Here is a 20,387-nt window from a genome sequence, read left to right as displayed (position 1 = left end):
TGAGACAACTTTGTTACAAGGAGACACTGACCCACTTAAACAAAACACAAGCGACCCCTGACTACTCAACCTAGTATAGTTGAGCTGGCAAGGGAAAATTCTAGACGTTCATTTATAGAAAAGATTTGGTGACACATCCCTTCTTTAAGCACACTTTATCCCTAAGGCCAACTGGCTTACAAGTCTCATATATCCCCCTTATACACATGTACACACACACACACACACACACACACACACCAATGAGGAATCTCACCCCTGTTTCTTATCCTACCCACATGGCCAAGCCCTAGCCTGGCCTTCTGTTTCTGGTGATTCAAAATGGATTTTGGATTGACTAATCGAATCAGAGTCTAATCTCAGTGAAGCAGTCTATCCCAGTTTGAAACACTGACTCTATTTTGGTCCTGAGTAGAAGTCTAAATAAAGTATCTCTGGAGCCATTGATACCCAGCCATGCTCTAAGGGAAAAAAATTGATTTCATCTTTCTACATAAAATATACTTCTCCTAAGCTAAGAACATATTAGCATGTACCTCCAGGGACAGCATAAAGTTTCTATAAAAGATCTCTTGAGTGAAGGGAATGATGATTATATACCAAAAGATGAGACAGGATTAGCATCCTAGAATCTCTGAAGTAAGATCTTAAGTCTGAAATAGGAAATTTCAACTATAACTCATTCCTCAGGTTCTCAAGAAAAGGAAAGAGGAATTTTAGGAAAAACATTGATTGTGTCAATTTCCACAATATTTTTAAATGTGATGAAAAATAATTCACAGTCTTCTCCTAGCTATATGTCAGAATAGCTGAATCTAATATGCCAATTCAGTGAACTGAGAAATTCACAAATCCTTTCTTTAGGCGGTAACATTAAAATTTCATTTTAAGACTTAAAAAAAATCAAAGATAATTAAAACAGTGTTTTATAGTTTGCAGTCACCACTTGCTATGGGAAGAGAGCCAGGGAGACTCAGAGTCCCAGCCACCCAAGGTCAGAGGCACTGAGCCAGAGGACCCAGAGGAGAGCAGGCCCATGCCAGGAAGAAAAGCTGTTGCTGAAATGACAGACCAAGCATATGAAACAAGATGATCTTCAGGTCATGGTAACTGAGAAAGAAGAATAGACTGATCCAAATTGAGAAGCAGATTAAGATGTTGGAATTGGTATCAGGACAAATACGACTGGGCAGGAAATGGAGTCACCTACAGCCGCGCCATGCTTATCTTACAGTAGCCTTTTTTATGAGTTGCAATATTACATCTTAGTTTTGTTTTGTTGGTTTTTTTCAGAAGTAAAATCCTGAGTATCACTGATCTCTCTTATCATAACCAACCCAAAATAGAAAACCCTTCCTCACCCACAGACATACTTTTTATGATCTTGGTTGACATAATTTGCTTTCTCAGAGAGTTTTAGTTTTTTCATAAATCTTTGATAAATTATTTTATCAATAAAAATTTCTCATTAAATAATTTCCCTGGTTGAATTCTAATTCCTTCTTTGGTGATTAAAATTGGTAATAAAAATGAATGACTTTAATAGTTTGTCTGTCCTTGCCTGTCCAAGGCTATGTGAGAGGGAAAGGATATCCCCTCATAGGTTACATGTTAGTGAGCTGGAAACAGTTAAAGCCAAACACCAGGCGAGGACAGCCAAGGGGATGTTTACTCGTGACACACAAGGAGCATCGCAGTTTAACCTTCATCTGCAAACTGTGTCTCTGTCAGAGGCACTCAGTTCTCTCACTGCCCCGCATCAGGATGCAGACACACTGCCGAGTGAGGTACAATGCACAGGGCAGAAAAGAAAAGTGTAGGCAGCGTTTTGCAGAAAGAGGAATCTGAATGCAGAGATCGGCCACTCCCCACTGCTGGCAGGAATGCCAGGCTTTTCAGAAAATCACATTAGAAGTTCCAGCAGTAGATGGAACCCGGCCAGTACACACAATGGTGGGGAGCTGGGGGAAGCTTTGTAATTAAAGACTGAACTCTGAATACTTGCAAGCGGACTAAGAACCCTCCGCTGTTGTCAACAAGGGCTGATTTTTTTTAACTGGACCTAGTAAGACACGAATATGTGTGGGAAATAAAGGAAGTCAGTGGATTGCAGCCGTCAGGTTAACAGTGAAGAAGATAGTCTGAATGGTACTTAGAGAGATCACAAGCTCCCTAGCATGAGAGCCTGGAAGTGACTACAGAGGAGCATCACTGGGTGTCCTTTCCAAGATGATATATAGGTAATTACACTGAAATTGACTGCCTAGGCAATTGCAGTTGGCTCTTGTCTTTTGTGTCAGTTCAGTTCTTCTCTATGGAATCTTTTCATGGTCTTTATAAAGTCCTGAATTTATAAAGAACTCTTCAAAGCTAACAGTTACCTGTTAGTATCTGAACCAGATGCTGATGATTACTATCAATATTCTAGAATGACCAAACCAAATAAGCAAGTAGATCTTTACTTAAACAAAATATATTTCAAACAAAATATATACAAATTACACCAGGAAGATGTAGTACCATCTTTGTCACAGCAGTCCCTAATGGAATTATAATCTCAAATTTCCCATCTTCACCACAACAAAGCTAAATTTCTGTAAGCTGAAAATCCGCATAGAGAATGCTATTTTTTTTTTTACTAGATCAAAATTTGGCTGCAACTAAACAATATTTTGAAGGAACTAGTAAAGTTAAACTCCTTGAAGACATTCTTTCCTTCGGTGTATGTACACTGAAAGCCATCCATCTTCTAGATACTATGATAAGTGATAGACATCACATAGCGAAAGCATGGAGTTCACACTCCAGGATGAGAAAAAGATATCAAACCAATAATCTTACCAACGATTAATTCCCTGAAGAAAAGGATAAAATGAGCACGTATAACAAAGAAACCTGACCTAGTTGAGAAGGTTTACAGGAAGAAGTAAAAAGCTTTTGCTAAAGTAAGAACAATGAGAAGAAGTTTGGGGGATAGAGGTGGGGAAGATAGAACACATCAGGCAGAGAGACCAACTAGCATCCTTCACTGCTTCATAGAAAGCAAAGTTCATCTGAGAACTAAAAGCCAATGTGACTGGTGTAATGAAGACAGGTCCAAGGAACTGCAGCTCTGAAAACAAAGGTAAGGAAGGTGGAAGGAGAGTCCTAGAGGTGGATACAAACCACCTATGCAGAGTCTTAAATGCCACACTAAGGAACTTGACCTTCAACCTAAGAGAATCCAGAAGCCGCTGCAGGTTTTAGCAAGAGTCAAGTAATACATTTGTGTGCCTTGCTGTTGCTTTGTTGCACACATAGAGAGTGCTCAGTATATACTCATTGAATAAATTCCAGAAAGTTGTCTTCCCCACAAAGTATCCCAGAGAACTGTTACTATGTTTTCCTAAATTAAACTGCTTATCAGAATCGTGACTCAGAAACTTCCCTGTAAAGAGGCTTTCTGAAATTTATACTCAAATGGTCCCAAGAGTGTCATTATTACCACCTTATGTGCAAAATGCATCCAGGGATACTGTCTTTAAAACAGATACAAAAATTGTCTCAATAACAGTCATACTGATGAAAATATTTTGGAAGAATCCATGAAAGTAAATGAAATGTTCATTACTGTTTACTTCTCTATTGGGGGGGAAGCTCAATTTAGAATGAAAAGAGGTGATACAAGAGCCTTAGAAACATCGAGATGCCCTGACTTCCCTGCACACCAATAGCATAGTAGGTTGCCGTGTCTCCTCCTTCAACCCTGCCTTTACAGATACCTGGTGCCTCTAACAACTTCACATCTGGGAACTAGGGCAGGAATCAATCTTCTCCTTGGCTTTCCCTGCAGCCTAAGTTATAGGCTTCCTCAGTTCTGCTAAATCAATGATCACTTGTCCATCTATTTTCATTTTGTAAAATCAGTTGACATCTTTCATTTGTTATTGTCTCCTGGCCATTTTCTTTGTCCCGTGGGTTTATATATTTTGTGTCCTTTTTCTGTTATATTAATGATGTTTGAGGGAGGTATCTGTGTGTTCAATCTGAAACAGTTAACTGGAACTTTTTTATTGTTCTAATTTGCATTTCCTGGTTGAATATGCTTTTCATCTTTACGGATCATTTTTACTACTCCTTCATGAACTACCTGCTCTTATCTTTTGGCTGTTTTTCTATCAGGAACTAGACATTTTCTTATCAAGTTTAGTAATTCTTTTTTATATTATGTCTATTAACTCACTGTGTGTAAAACTTGTTGCAAATACTTTTTCCAATTTATCATTTATTTTAACTTCTATGATTTTTTGTATGTGAAAAATGTTCCTTCAGTTTTTATGTACTATTGTTTGTGGAACTCTTTTATTATTAAAATTACTGTTGATTTAACATTTTAAATTATTTCATTAATTATTTCATCTTCCAGTGATTTGATGCATAGAATGCTTACTTAGCCTGATGTCAGTAAAACACTTACTTACATCACTTTCTAGATATGTTTATAATTTCCAATTTTTATATTTAACTTTTAATTCATCTGCAATTTATCCTGTCACATAGGACAAGGGGAGATTTAAGGAATTAATTGAGAAATAGAGCACATATACATAAAACATACACATAGATTATGAATAACTTAACAAATCATTTAAAAACAAACACTCATCCTACCACAATGTGAATTCTTGTCTAAAGATCTAACTTAGCGGAGAATCAAAACTAAAATAATTCATACTGGAAATGGTCTAGGAAGCATAACCTCAGATGGGTTTCTGGAAGTGGATCACTCCATGGCCAGATAGCAGCCAAGGGTGTATTGTTAGCAATGGGTGGGTTGCGGTGCCCCCTGGCATGCTGTAGGGTCACTATTGCTAACAGTCTCATCTGTGATGAACTGGAGCCAGATGCAGGAAGAAGAGGAGACACTGAGCTTGTGCAATATCTCTGCCATGTGAGAGAGATGGTAACAGTGATTGCGGTAAAAGACTGCAGATATGTCAGTGAAGTACCACAGGTACACCACTGAAAGAAAATGGTGGGCTCAAGTCGGTCAGTCATCACCCCAGGACAAATGCAAAATCCAGAAGACTCTGATAGCCACACATAATGCCAGTACAGGCTGAGAATTAGACCCTATTATAAGAGTAGCCAAATTGCAGAGTATTGTTACTACACAGCCCTGGCAAGTTGGCTATGCTAAACTTGAGACCCCGAGAGAGAAGTAAGAAACTGAGGATGCAAAGCAGATATATGGAACCCTTTATGTTCTACTGAACCATCTAGGTCTCCTCAAGTGATCCACTTTATTTTACTCAAGAATAGTCAACTCCCCTTGCCTGAGGACCATTCAGAGACCTCACATGAGTAAGATGACTCACCAGATAATACTTGCCTTCATCAAAATTGGCTCCACCTTCCTTATAGTTTGTAGGTATAAAGCTAGGGTCAAGTCTCAGCATGGCCCACTTGGGGAAGTACTGTTCTTATTTTGGAAGCAAAGGAACTATACCAGAAGTTCTGCAATACTGAGGGGAATTCCCATAACTCAGGATTTTACATCCTAGAGGTCCAAATATTATGCTGATATGGATTTCTTAAACTTGGAAGAAACATTGACCTACAGTAAATAAGGTGGAAATGCCAGAACAGCTTCATCACAGTTTTAGGAAAGGGGGGAAAGTCTTATAAAAGAGGGATACACTTGAATGGATTTAATGCTTAAGACCAGAGAATTCATTGGCTACTATGTTTCTCAGGAAAGCCAAAGAAGAAACTCTCTTCACTAAATCAAAAATGAATGTGTTGACAACACAGTTCACAGGGAGATAAGTAAGACTACAATATTTATTGAGACTGTGAAATCTGGTTTAAGGCGTGTCTTTCCATGCTGGGACAAGGGTGGAGGTTGACTAGGGTTAATGAAGGGTCATGATGTAATAATTTAGAGTGAATAAAGAAAAATGAGAGTTTCGAGGTGAGGAGCTCAGTCTTAGGGTGCACACTGTCAGTTGATGCTTCCTATTGAAGCTATGAGGCTATGAAGCTGGTGGGTCCTGCAGGAAGCTCCTGGAATAAGCAATAAAGTCAATTTGTTTGTTTTAAACAAAAAGGAAGTGCTAATGTGGGGACAGTATCATTGTTAAGAAAATGCAGTGAATCTGTCTTTTTCTAGCTGGGATAAACACTCAGGAAATCTGCCATGGAATAAGCTCATCGGGGTTGACAAAATGAGAGGGTTCCAGAAGAGCAGAGGCCAGATGGTGCCATTTAACCATCAGTGTCAAGGTGGGTGTAATTCCTACACCAGGAAGTTAAGCCAGAATGAAAATCGGGGACCCTGACCCCCAGGGATCTGTGGTAATAGCTGACAGACCACAATGTTTCCAGGGACACAATAGATGCATAGTGCGCTTGGATGAACAGTGGTCCCTCCCAAGGTGTCCACATCCTAATTTCCAGGAACCTGTGAATATATTATCTCACATGGCAAAAGGGACTTGCAAGGTGATTGAACTAAGAATCTCAGGATGGGGAGATTATGCTGGAGTATCTGGGTGTGCCCAGATTAATAACAATGTTCTTTGAGGTGAAGGAGGCAGGAGTCAGACTCAAATAAGGGGATGTGGCAACAGGAGCAGAGGTCAGAGAGGAAGAGGTTTAAAGATGCTATAATGCCAGCTCTGAAGGCCAAGTGAAAGGCTCTGAAAGTGCACTCCCTCCAACATCCTGAATCAGAAAAATGCCACACATGGGATGGAATCATGGAGTTTGAGTATCACTCTCAGAGGTGTGCACCACCAGCTGGAAGAGCAGCAGTCTCCACCATGTCCCTTTTTCATCGGTCACTCTGACACCTACAAAAATCAGATGAATCACAGTAGATGATAATAGACTACTGTGAACCTAACTGAGGGGGAGCCCCATCTCAGCCGCCTGGCAACTGTTGCACTTATCATGCAGCTACTGATCGGGAGGGTTTAGCAGGAAGGGTGATAAGCAGCAGTTCACACTCACCTGGAATGAATAATAGTACATTTGTGTTTTTTTTTTTTTTACCTAAGTAAGTGGCTTTATTTTTTTAAATACAAATTTATTTATTATAATTGGAGGCCAATTACGTTACAATATTGTATTGGTTTTGCCATACATCAACATGAATCTGCCACGGGTATACATGTGTTCCCCCTCCTGAACCCCACTCCCACCTCCCTCCCCGTACCATCCCTCTGGGTCATCCCAGTGCACCAGCCCCAAGCATCCTGTATCATGCATCGAACCTGGACTGGCAATTCGTTTCTTATATTATATTATACATGTTTCAATGCCATTCTCCCAAATCATCCCACCCTCGCCCTCTCCCACAGAGTCCAAACGACTGTTTGTTCTATACATCTGTGTCTCTTTTGCTGTCTCGCATACAAGGTTATCATTACCATCTTTCTAAATTCCATATATATGTGATAGTATAATGTATTGGTGTTTTTCTTTCTGGCTTACTTCACTCTGTATAATAGGTTCCAGTTTCATCCACCTCATTAGAACTGATTCACATGTATTCTTTTTAATGACTGAGTAATACTCCATTGTGTATATGTATCACAGCTTTCTTATCCATTCATCTGCTGATGGACATCTAGGTTGCCTCCATGTCCTGGCTATTATAAACAGTGCTGAGATGAACATTGGGGTACACGTGTCTCTTTCAATTCTGGTTTCCTCTGTGTGTATGCCCCGTAGTGGGATTGCTGGGTCATAGGCAGTTCTATTTCCAGTTTTTTAAGGAATCTCCACACTGTAGGGTCATGTTAACATTCTCATGATAAAAGGACTTGGTTTACCTGGAACTTCTGCAGAAACTCATGGTGGTCTGTTCTACTGATGACATCACTTTAACTGGACCTGGGGAGCAGGAAGTAGCTTTATAGAAATACCCTTGTGAGGTACATTACAAAGATCCAAGATCCTGCCAGAGTGGTGAAGTTTTAGAATTTCAGAACTATGCGACCTACTATTAATAAGACACGCCCAAAGGAACAGGCATAATGCCTGGCAGTCCTTTTTTGATTTTTGATTCTCCAATTGAGCACACATCATACAGCTCTGACTTATTTATCAGTTGACAACTGACTCAGAAGCAAGTAGTTCTGAGCAGAGCTTACAGCAGATCTAAGTTGTGGAACAAACCTTGTCCATGACATCATGTGATCCAGCAGATCCTATGGTGCTGGAGCTATTTGTGGAACATAAGTTTGCATGTAGGGTCTTTTGTAAGCCCCAATAGAAGAGTCACAGACAGACTTCTAAGGGCTTGGAACAAGATTATGCCATCTGAAGCACAGAACTGGCCACCATTCCAAACAGATCTTGGATGATACTGGCCTCTAGCAGAGACTAAACTCTTAATGAAGGAATATTAAGTGCTGTGCAACTGAGGCTGTTCACTTTGATCTGGATATCTCATTAATTACAAGTTCAACAGGGGGAGAGGGGAGGGGAAAATATCCATCCATCATATCATGGAAATAGCAATTCTGGATCAGACCCAGTAAGTTCAAGAGAGCATAAGTAAGTTACATGAACAGGTGTCCCAGACTCTTTTATTACTCCATTTCATCAATGTCTCACCTCTAATGAGGTAACAGAAAAGGAACAGCTAACAAAGAAGGAAGAACTGAGCCCTGGTTCGTGGATAGGGTGATTCATTATGTCTGCAAGCCAAAAATAGGCTGCTGTTGCAATAAGACAGTGTTGAGAGGAAGTCCTGTGCATTTCACTTTCAGTGAAGAAAAAAAATGGCTTAAGATGTGTGCATCCTCAGTTGAGTCCAGTTCTTTGCAACACCATTGACTGTAGTCCTCCAGGCTCCTCTGCCCTTGGGATTTCTCAGGCAAGAATATTGAAGTGGGTTGCCATTTCCTTCTTCAGGGGATCTTCCCAACCCAGGGATCCAACACGCATCTCCCACGTGGCAGGAGGATTCTTCTCCACCAAGCCACCTGAGAAGCCCTCTTAAAAGATACTGAAGCTTGCATTTTTCTCCCTTGAATCATTTCCTCTGAATAAGCAAGGTGTTCATATGCCATAGGACACTCAAACAGCCATATGAGAAGATCCACATGGCAAGAAACTTGGGCCTACTGCCAACAGCCAGAACTAACTCTGCAGCCTTGTGAAGGGACCATCTAGCAAGTGGCCCTTCCAGTCCCAGTCAAGCCTTCAGATACTAAAACTTGAGCTGACATTTTCAGTAAAACCTCTTGAGAAATCTTGAGCCAGAACCACCCAACTCAGCAGTTCCAGAATCTCTTACCCACAGAAACTGTGATGTAGTAAGTGTTTGTTGTTTAAACCACTAAGGTGAGGTTGGGGGTGGATATGGAGCGATAGATAACTGATACAGATACTATAAAATTGTGAAGGAGTTTACAGTTCCTGGTGGTCAATGAAACTTAAGCAAACCTAGGAACTGTAACAAATGTAACTGCGAACAGCTCTAACAAGACTTTAGTGTAATAGTAGACCCTAAGTCACCTTGCTTTCATCTCCTTGCTGAAAGATGAATGGCAATTCCAGAGGTGAGAAGAGAAGAATTCTTAGAGAGGAAGCATTTAGGCTAGGCTTTGAAACTTAGCTTGCCTTCTAGAAAGTAGGACTAGATAATAGGTGTCTGGATTAGCATGTTTGTGGTGACAGGAATTACAAGTTCTGAGAACTATAAACTAGCTGAATAGAGTACAGGAAATCTTCTAGAAAAATAATTCGCAAAGTGGGACAAAACTTGGGGTGCTTATTTTAAATACAAGTCCTCGGTTCCTTTCAAAACGTTGATTTGGTAGATTTAGTACGGGTCCAGGAATCTACCTTATTAATGAATATCCCAAGTGATTTTTATGTACATAGAGGACCCTTGAAATAAACACAAGAAGCTGTGCAAAAGGAATAATGAAATCTCAGTCTAGAAACATAGGTTAGGACCAGATAACTGAGAATTAAAAGCTGGACTCTATGATTGATATATTATAGACAGTGAGATGTCACTGAACTAATAGAACTTTATTATGAAAATTTTCATGTTCAAGTAATGGTCTACTGAATTATTATATCACCCATATTAGTGATTATCAAGATTTTTGTACATGTGCTTCATTATTCCTTTTTTATACTGTTGATCTTGTTCATAAAGTACTTAAAAGCAAATCATAGGCATGTTATTTTACATATATATATATATATATATATATGTAAGTGTGACTCTGAAGGTATGGACAGCTTTTTAGATACCACATTGCCTTTATACATTGCCTTTATCATACATAGAAAAAACTAACAATAACTCACTGGTATCACATAATACTGCATTTATATTCATATTTCATCAAGTGTCTTTAAAGTGATCCTTTTACTATTGAATCTGAATCCACACAAGGTCCACACATTGCTTTTGGTGCTATATCTTGAGACTGTCCTAATCAAGAACAGTCCTCACCCCTCTCCTTCTTTCTTCATGTCACAGACTTGGGGAAACTGAACATTTCTTCTATAGAATGTCACACTAAGTGGGTTTGTTGTCTCTTTGCATTTTTTGTGGTGTCCTTTAAACTTAATATGGTGTGCTATGCTGTGCTAAGTCACTTCAATTATGTCTAACTCTTTCCGACCCTATGGACTGTAGCCCCCAGACTCCTCTTATCCATGGGATTCTCCAGGCAAGAACACTGGAGTGAGTTGACAGGCCCTTCTCCAGGGGATCTTCCTGACCCAGGGATTGAACCAGTGTATCCTGTGGATCCTGCATTGCAAGTGGACTCTTTACCACTGAGCCACCGTGGAAGCCCAATATGATATCCCCCATATTATAAACTCAGATTCACTTCCATTTTTTTTTTAAGGATACTTCATAGAAGTCTGAGCACTTCATCAGTTCAGTTTAGTTAGTCGCTCAGTCATGTCCAACTGTTTGTGACCCCATGGACTGTAGCACACCAGGCCTCCCTGTCCATCACCAACTCCCAGAGCCTGCTAAAACTCATGTCCATTGAGTCGATGATGTCATCCAACCATCTCATCCTCTGCTATCCCCTTCTCCTCCTGCCTGAAATCTTTCCCAGGATCAGGGTCTTTTCCAGTGAGTCAGTTCTTCCCATCAGGTTGCCAAATTATTGGAATTTCAGCTTCAGCATAAGTCCTTGCAAATAATATTCAGGACTGATTTCCTTTAGGATGGACTGGTTGGATCTCCTTGCTGTCCAAGGGACTCTCAAAAGTCTTTTCCAACACCACAGTTCAAAAGCATCAATTCTTCTGCACTCAGCTTTCTTTATAGTCCAACTCTCACATCCATACATGACTACTGGAAAAACCATAGCTTTGACTAGATGGACCTTTGTTGGCAAAGTAACATCACTGCTTTCTAATATGCTATCTAGATTGGTCATAACTTTTCTTCCAAGGAGTAAGCGTCTTTTAATTTCAGGGCTGCAGTCACCATCTGCAGTAATTTTGAAGCCCCCCAAAATAAAGTCTGTCACTGCTTCCATTGTTTCCCCATCTATTTCCCATGAAGTGATGGGACCAGATGCCATGATCTACGTTTTCTGAATGTTGAGTTTTAAGCCATCTTTTTCACCCTTCTCTTTCACTTTCATCAAGAGGCTCTTTAGTTCTTCTTTGTCATCTGCATATCTGAGGTTATTGATATTTCTCCCAGCAATCTTGATTTCAGCTTGTGCTTCATCCAGCCCAGAGCTTCTCATGATGTATTCTGCATATAAGTTAAATAACCAAGGTGACAAAATACAGCCTTGACGTACTCCGTTCCTGATTTGGAACCAGTCTGTTGTTCCATGTCCAGTTCTAACTGTTGCTTCCTGACCTGCATACAGATTTCTTTGGAGGCAGATCAGGTGGTCTGGTATTCCCATCTCTTTCAGAATTTTCCAGTTTGTTGTGATCCACACAGTCAAAGGCTTTAGCATAGTCAGTAAAGCAGAAGTAGATGTTTTTCTGAAATTCTCTTGCTTTTTTGATGATCCAATGGATGTTAGCAATTTGGTCTCTGGTTCCTCTGCCTTTCTAAAACCAGCCTGAACATCTGGAAGTTCACAGTTCATGTACTGTTGAAGCCTGGCTTGGAGAATTTTGAGCATTACTTTGCTAGCATGTGAGATGAATGCAATTATGCGGTATTTCAAGAACATTCTTTGGCATTGCCTTTCTTTGGGATTGGAATGAAAACTGACCTTTTCCAATCCTGTGGCCACTGCTGAGTTTTCCAAATTTGCTGACATATTGAGTGCAGCACTTTCACAGCATCATCTTTTAGGATTTGAAATAGCTCAATTGGAATTCCTTCACCTCCAGTAGCTTTGTTTGTAATGATGTTTCCTAAGGCGCACTTGACTTTGCATTCTGGCATATCTGGCTCTAGGTGAGTGATCACACCATTGTGATTATCTGGGTCATGAAGATCTTTTTTGTATAGTTCTTCTGTGTATTCTTGCCACCTCTTCTTAATATCTTCTTCTTCTGTTAGATCCATACCATTTATGTCCTTTATTGTGCCCATCTTTGCATGAAATGTTCCCTTGGTATCTCTAATTTTTTTGAAGAGATCTCTAGTCTTTCCCATTCTATTGTTTTCCTCTATTTCTTTGCACTGATCACTGAGGAAGGCTTTCTTATCTCTCCTTTCTATTCTTTGGAATTCTGCATTCAAATGGGTATATCTTTCCTTTTCTCCTTTGTATTTCACTTCTCTTCTTTTCACAGCTATTTGTAAGGCCTCCTCAGACAGCCATTTTGCCTTTTTGCATTACTTTTCCTTGGGAATGGTCTTGATCCCTGCTGCCTATCCAATGTCAAGAACCTCCTTCCAGAGTTCAGGCACTCTGTCTATCAGATCTAATCCCTTGAATCTATTTGTCACTTCCACTGTATAATCATAAGGGATTTGATTTAGGTCATACCTGAATGGTCTGGTGGTTTTCCCTATTTCTTCAATTTAAGTCTGAATTTGGCAATAAGGAGTTCACGATCTGAGGCACAGTCAGCTCCCCGTCTTGTCTTTGCTGACTGTATAGAGCTTGTCTACCTTTAGCTGCAAAGAATATAATCAATTATATTAATTATATGAGTACTTCATAATACATGAAAAATCAGGAAGCACATAATATCATGCGCTACTCTGAAAGATGCTATGATTGATGAACAGGTTCCAGTGGTGACAGACTGATACATCCATTGTCAAATTCCCCCAACAAACCTTGGTCTAATTGTTTCATTCATTGCTATCGATTACTTAAATAAAAATTTTCATTAGGGGTTGTGAAATGATGAATTTTCTAAGTCTTTTATTTCTTCTATCCTTATTAGATGGAATTAGTTTGAAAAAAAATTTTCCTCATGAACTAAGGCAATACTATCTGAATACTCTGAAATGCCATTCACATAGGAATGATAGGATATACTTAATTCTTCCTCATAATTGCTATAAACAATGGTGAAAACAATACTTTTTGGGGCTATGGGAATTCCTTTGGTTGCTTGCTTGATTTTTCTTTTTTTTGTTTTTTTAATGTTTGTAACCTGATCACAACACTGCCTAGGAGAATTTGTAAAGATTTAAAATTTTTACTTTAAATAACCTGTAGAAGAATACATTTCAAGTTAATATTCAATTTGGGGCACATCTTGAGATATGTTTTTTGACTTTTTATGAATTGAATAGTCATTAAAACTTGAGAATTCATAAGCCCATTGAATACATACTCTACTGTAGCTGGGCAGAACAACATTTCACTTAAAGTTTCAGCAATAACTACAGGCCCCGGCACTTGTATAATGCTTGGCTAGACATGAATTGGTAACTCTAGACATGCAAAGAACAAATTAAATATGCCTATTTGTTGTGTTTACTTTTTATTCAAGAGAATGTCAAACTTATAGAAAAGTTGAAAGCATAATGCAAGGAACCTTTTTAACTAAACTATTTGAGAATAAGCTGAATATTTTAGTGAGTAGTCCCTGAAAAGGAGAATGTTCTCTTCTCTTATATAACTACAATAAAGCCATCAAAATCAGGAAATTAACATTGCTACCATCCCTGAAATTAGTTCATTTTTCCAAGAACCCTGGTCTGTTTAGTGGGCAATTTATTTGGAAAGTAAAATTTGATAGCTAGATATGCTCATTCCTGATCCCGAGCCCTGAGAATGAAAAGAACTAGGGTGTATATATATATATATATAAATGAATGCACATACACTCCACACTTATATCTATTCTATTCCTGTATCATCTATTTATACATACTGAAAACCATAAATTCAAAGCAAAATCTCCAATTCAAATTCAACACTACAGCTTTGTCCATTTCCATATTTGTAATTCCCTTCTCTGACAGTGAGAAACCTTACTCCTATTTTACTCAAATGCTTACTTTTTTTTAATTAGTCCTTCTGTATTTAGCTAATCAGGCTTCCCAGGTGGCTCCGTGGCAAGGAACCCACTTGCCAATGCAGGAGCTGAAGGAGACTTGGGTTTGATCCCTAGGTGGGGAAGATCCCCTGGCGGAGGAAATGACAACCCACTTCAGTATTCTTGCCTGGAGAATCCAATGCACAGAGGAGCCTCGTGGGCTACAGTCCATGGGGTTGCAAAGAGTTGGATATGACTGAGCAGGCACACATATGTAACTAATCCAGTTGTCCAGGGCAGAAAAGCCCTCCTCTTTCTGCTTAAACTGCCATAGGCAATACTCAGCTGCTTCTGCCACTCACTATCCAGCCCCTACACACACTTACATGACCACAGGAAAAACCATAGCCTTGACTAGACGGACCTTAGTCGGCAAAGTAATGTCTCCGCTTTTGAATATACTATCTAGGTTGGTCATAACTTTTCTTCCAAGGAGTAAGCGTCTTTTAATTTCATGGCTGCAATCACCATCTGCAGTGATTTTGGAGCCCAAAAACATTAAGTCTGACACTATTTCCACTGTTTCCCCATCTATTCCCATGAAGTGATGGGACCAGATGCCATGATCTTCGTTTTCTGAATGTTGAGTTTTAAGCCAACCTTTTCACTCTCCTCTTTCACTTTCATCGAGAGGCTTTTTAGCTCCTCTTTACTTTCTGCCATAAGGGTGGTGTCATCTGCATATCTGAGGTTATTGATATGTCTCCCAGCAATCTTGATTCCAGCCTGTGTTTCTTCCAGTCCAGCATTTCTCATGATGTACTCTGCATAGAAGTTAAATAAGCAGGGTGACAATATACAGCCTTGAAGTACTCCTTTTCCTATTTGGAACCAGTCTGTTGTTCCATGTCCAGTTCTAACTGTTGCTTCCTGACCTGCATACAGATTTCTCAAGAGGCAGGTTAGGTGGTCTGGTATTCCCATCTCTTTCAGAATTTTCCACAGTTTATTGTGATCCACACAGTCAAAGGCTTTGGCATAGTCAATAAAGCAGAAATAGATGTTTTTCTGGAACTCTCTTGCTTTTTCCATGATCTGGCAGATGTTGGCAATTTGATCTCTGGTTCCTCTGCCTTTTCTAAAAAGAAATATATTCAAAAGCAGAGACATTACTTTGCCGACTAAGGTCCGTTTAGTCAAGGCTATGGTTTTTCCTGTGGTCATGTATGGATGTGAGAGTTGGACTGTGAAGAAGGCTGAGCACCGAAGAATTGATGCTTTTGAACTGTGGTGTTGGAGAAGACTCTTGAGAGTCCCTTGGACTGCAAGGAGATCCAACCAGTCCATTCTGAAGGAAATCAACCCTGGGATTTCTTCGGAAGGAATGATGCTGAAGCTGAAGCTCCAGTACTTTGGTCACCTCATGCGAAGAGTTGATTCATTGGAAAAGACTCTGATGCTGGGAGGGATTGGGGGCAGGAGGAGAAGGGGACGACCAAGGATGAGATGGCTGGATGGCATCACTGACTCGATGGACGTGAGTCTGAGTGAACTCCTGGTGATGGTGATGGACAGGGAGGCCTGGCGTGCTGCGATTCATGGGATCGCAAAGAGTTGGACACGACTGAGCGACTGAACTGAACTGAACTGAACTGAACTGAACAGACACTTAGATTAGGTAGTGTTTGACATCCCAAGACTGAAAGCCTCTGCAGAGGTATCCAGTTCATGAAACTCAGGCTCCAATCCCATGCTCTGGGCCTCATGCTCCCACCTCCAACTCAGATGTCTAGCCTCCTCTGCCTACCTGATGGAAAAGAAGGAAAGCAAGTGTGGGAGGTGAGGGAGAGAAGTGAAGAAAAAGAGCTTCCTCTTCATTCTCAGAGCAAAAGAAATGTATTTCACCATAAACTACACTCTGTCTCTCTCTCTCTCTTTCTCTATCTCCATGAAGCTACAGAAGATAGATGATAGATGACAGATCAATCGCTCTATCTATCCATCCATCATTCTAAATCTAGTCTAGTCCCGGAGATTCTTCTGTCCAGGGAGTTCTATAGGCAGGTTAGATCTAGTCCCCGTGAATACTAGCAAGAACAACTTTCAGTCATTTCTCGGCACTGCAAAACCATGTTCCAAGGACCGTTGTCTGCCGGCATTTCTCCTTAGCATCTTTTCCAGAGCACGAAACTCCTTTACAGAGACCAGCCACCGCTAAAGTGGAAAACAGCACTAGCACGAGCTGGCTGCGTCCCACTCGCTTGAGGAAGGTAAGGTGCAGAAGAGAGTGGAGCAGGGTTGGGCGCCAGCATGGGCATGCCCGGGGCCAGGGCGTTTCTGATTGGCTTTTTGGCATGATTACCCCCCAGCTGCAGGCGCGGAGGGAGGGTGATATTCACCTGGGAGACAGCCTCCGAGCTTCGCCCAGGACCTCCCGGGTTTCAGCGTTCCGCCAGGCGGCGGCCGCGGCTGGGGTTGGGCGTTGGAGAGAGCACACCCTAAGTGATCTGGGGTGCAGTGACTTAGGCTGTGGTTTCTGGGTGTTTGCCAGAGAAGCCTCGCGCCGTATTAAACTTGGGGCTCCTAGTCAGGTCAGATCACTCCGGGCTTCTTTACCGTGAGGGTGTTCCGAATTGCCCGGAACGCAAGACTGGGTTCTTTCGCCACCCCCCTCCCCTTGTTCCGCATTTAGTATGAAGTCCTACTGTGGGTGTGGAAACAACACAATATCCCTTTCTTAAAACTACTCTGAGGAGAGTTTTCTGCAGATTACCATCCTATCTGGCCTCAGGGTGCTGGGAAAGGAGAACGGAGAGGATTTGGGGTGGGGGTGGGGATTTGGAGTTTGGCACATTCTATAACTGTACCAGAGCTTTACTTTCCATTAAGAAAGAGACTACATAATGTCGATCTGGAGCGAGAGGTGAAAAATGAAAAACATATTCGGAGCCAATACTAAAAAAATTCCAACATTGATTTCAAATGGTGGACGTCATTTAGCAATTACATAGTGCAATATTTATACATAGATACATGTATGTATTACATGCATAGATATGCATGTATACACGTGCCATATTCTATATGAGAGATTTTAAACGTGTGGGCACAAACTGTGCGAACTGCGATCCCAGTGTGAAGAAGCAAAGGGCAAACGAACTTCTCTTCTCTCCGCGAGAGCCCTCCTTGGCCCCAGGCGCGTCTAGCTTCGTCCGGGGACGCTCAGCCGCCCGGTGGCTGCGCACTTCTGACCCGAGTCTGCTCGGGCTCCAGCCGAGAGTCCGCTCCGCAAACGCTCACGCACCCCAGCCCCTGGCGGGGTGACACAACACTGGAGTCAAATTACAACCCGCAATTAACATATGAATCTACGAACTTAACAGAGAAGGGGGAAAAAAAACAAAAACCTGGAGCCGCCGCCCAAGCGCTTCACTAGCAGGAACTTTTCTCCCGATGTAAAAACTCTTTGATTGGCTGCTCGCACGCGCCTGCCCGCGCCCTCCATTGGCTGAGCAGACACGCGACAGGCGCGAGGAGGGGGCTGGGAGAGGAGCGGGGGGAGACACACTGGCGCGTGCCGCTTTTTAAAGGGGCGCAGCGCCTTCAGCAACCAGAGAAGCTTGGTTGCACGCGACCTGGTGTGTGATCTCCGAGTGGGTGGGGGAGGGTCGAGGAGGAAAAAAACAAAAAAACTAAGACATTAGAGTAGAGACCCGGGAAGGGATTTTTGGTTGAGCTTGTTTGCCAGTGCCTCCTCCGCCCTGAGCCTCCGAGCCTCTACAGTGCAATGTCCCGCCTGCTGCATGCAGAAGAGTGGGCTGAGGGGAAGGAGTTGGGGGACCACCATCGTCATCCCCAGCCGCACCACCTCCCACAGCCGCCGCCACCCCAGCCTCCTGCGACCCTGCAGGCGAGAGAGCATCCGGTCTACCCGGCGGAGCTGTCCCTCCTGGACAGCACCGACCCACGCGCCTGGCTGGCTCCCACTTTGCAGGGCATCTGCACGGCACGCGCCGCCCAGTACTTGCTCCATTCCCCAGAGCTGGGTGCCTCCGAGGCCGCCGCGCCCCGGGACGAGGCGGACGCCCGAGGGGAGCTGGTGAGAAGGAGCGGCGGCAGTGGCAGCAGCAAGAGCCCGGGACCGGTAAAAGTGCGGGAACAGCTGTGCAAGCTGAAAGGCGGGGTGGTGGTAGACGAGCTGGGCTGCAGCCGCCAGCGCGCCCCTTCCAGCAAACAGGTGAACGGGGTGCAGAAGCAAAGGCGGCTGGCGGCCAACGCCAGGGAGCGACGCAGGATGCACGGGCTGAATCACGCCTTCGACCAGCTTCGCAATGTTATCCCGTCCTTCAATAACGACAAGAAGCTGTCCAAGTACGAGACCCTGCAGATGGCCCAGATCTACATCAACGCCTTGTCCGAGCTGCTTCAAACCCCCAGCAGCGGAGACCAGCCGCCGCCGCCATCAGCATCTTGCAAGAGCGACCACCACCACCTTCGCGCCGCCGCCCCCTACGAAGCAGGCGCGGGCACCGCGACTGCAGCGGGGACGCCGCAAGCCTCGGGAGGGGCTCAGCGACCGACCCCTCCCGGCAGCTGCCGGACTCGCTTTTCGGCCCCGGCCTCCGCTGGCGGTTACTCGGTGCAGCTGGAAGCTCTGCACTTCTCGACTTTCGAGGACAGCGCCCTGACGGCGATGATGGCGCAAAAGAACTTGTCGCCTTCGCTGCCTGGGGGCATCCTGCAGCCAGTGCAGGAGGAAAGTAGCAAAACTTCCCCCCGATCCCACAGAAGCGACGGGGAGTTTTCCCCCCATTCCCATTACAGTGACTCGGATGAGGCAAGTTAGGAAGGTGTCCAAAACCTGGAAAACTGAGACAGAAACAAAATCACCCTTTTCCAGTGCGCGAAGAGCCCCGCGGTAAAAGATCCCCGCACCCTTTTAATGTTTGCTAAGTGATGGTCGTTGTTTAGCAACGACTTGGCTTCAGATGGCAGCTACATTTGATGGTTTGCAAAAGCCGCCGCTGTCCCAAACTTCCTATCGTCCATATTGTTCGGTGAATGCTTGCTGTTAAAAGTTGTGTTCTGTTCTCCCACATTCTGCTCCTCCTGTAGATAGATAAGGTTTAATTATATGTACTCATACATAGCAACATTATTCTAGTTCTCTGCTGCCAATACGCTGCTAAAACATCGAATCTACTTCTCTGTCGCTGATTTGTGTTTAATTTATTTTATGCCCTGGGCATCCATCCTTGTGTGTTGCGCGCACTCGCGTGTGGCAGAGTGAGTATTCCGAAGTTGTCTCCCCAAATTCATTGTGAAACGCAAAGTTAATGCTTCCAAGGTGAATAAGTTTTGACTATGGAATTGTTGGAAAACAATGAACTTTGAGGTTTATATATTGCATAAGCATACCCAGTATATATATCGGACCTCGAGAACCTTGGCGTCTTTTCGGAAACTTGGCGCACGCACTTTATCAGCCGCCACTACTGCGGCTCTGGGACAAACTCAACTGCCAATTGCAGACCAGTTTTGTTTTTGTTTTTGTTTTTTTAAATACGGCCACTTATGATCCTTATGCTCTTTACAAATGTTTGTTTTTAAAAAATAAATAACCTACATCCAGTAGTGTCAAAAGCATTTGGTCAATTTTATTTTGCTTTAATATCAGAAGACGTATTTATTATTGAGTGTTTGCTACCATTTCTACTTATCTTGATTCATTTTTTTACGTTTTTCTACTGGAGATCATTTTATTTTAATTTAGCAAAGCCAACTGCCATTGTTTTATGTATTCCTTTTGCAAAATGATAAAAATAAATGTGAAAATAACTTTTACTTGTCAGTTACTTATTTCATTCTAATATAAGCATAAAAACAGTTTAAAATGACCTTGAATGTTTGAACTGTCTTCTATTAAATGCACGTTTATGTGAACCACGAGTTTTGAAGAAAAATTCCGTTATAAACCTTGTAGCATCAAGTAG

The 20,387-nt window shown here is 42.3% G+C and overlaps 1 protein-coding gene across 1 annotated transcript; it reads left to right on the top strand.

The window, feature by feature from the left end:
- The first annotated feature begins 18,181 nt into the window (after positions 1 to 18,181).
- Positions 18,182 to 19,240, top strand: ATOH1 (atonal bHLH transcription factor 1). Its single transcript, XM_068974800.1, has one exon. The coding sequence runs from the start codon at positions 18,182 to 18,184 to the stop codon at positions 19,238 to 19,240; it is 1,059 nt and encodes a 352-aa protein (XP_068830901.1).
- Positions 19,241 to 20,387: the final 1,147 nt, after the last annotated feature.

This window comes from Capricornis sumatraensis, chromosome 7 (assembly GCF_032405125.1).
Source record: "Capricornis sumatraensis isolate serow.1 chromosome 7, serow.2, whole genome shotgun sequence".
NCBI lineage: Eukaryota > Metazoa > Chordata > Mammalia > Artiodactyla > Bovidae > Capricornis > Capricornis sumatraensis.
The sequence above is the reverse complement of the archived record's forward strand: the minus strand, read 5'-3'. Positions and strand labels throughout refer to the sequence as shown.

Coding starts and splice junctions, on each gene's coding strand:
- ATOH1 (XM_068974800.1), top strand. CDS start 18,182: ATGTCCCGCCTGCTGCATGCAGAAGAGTGGGCTGAGGGGAAGGAGTTG.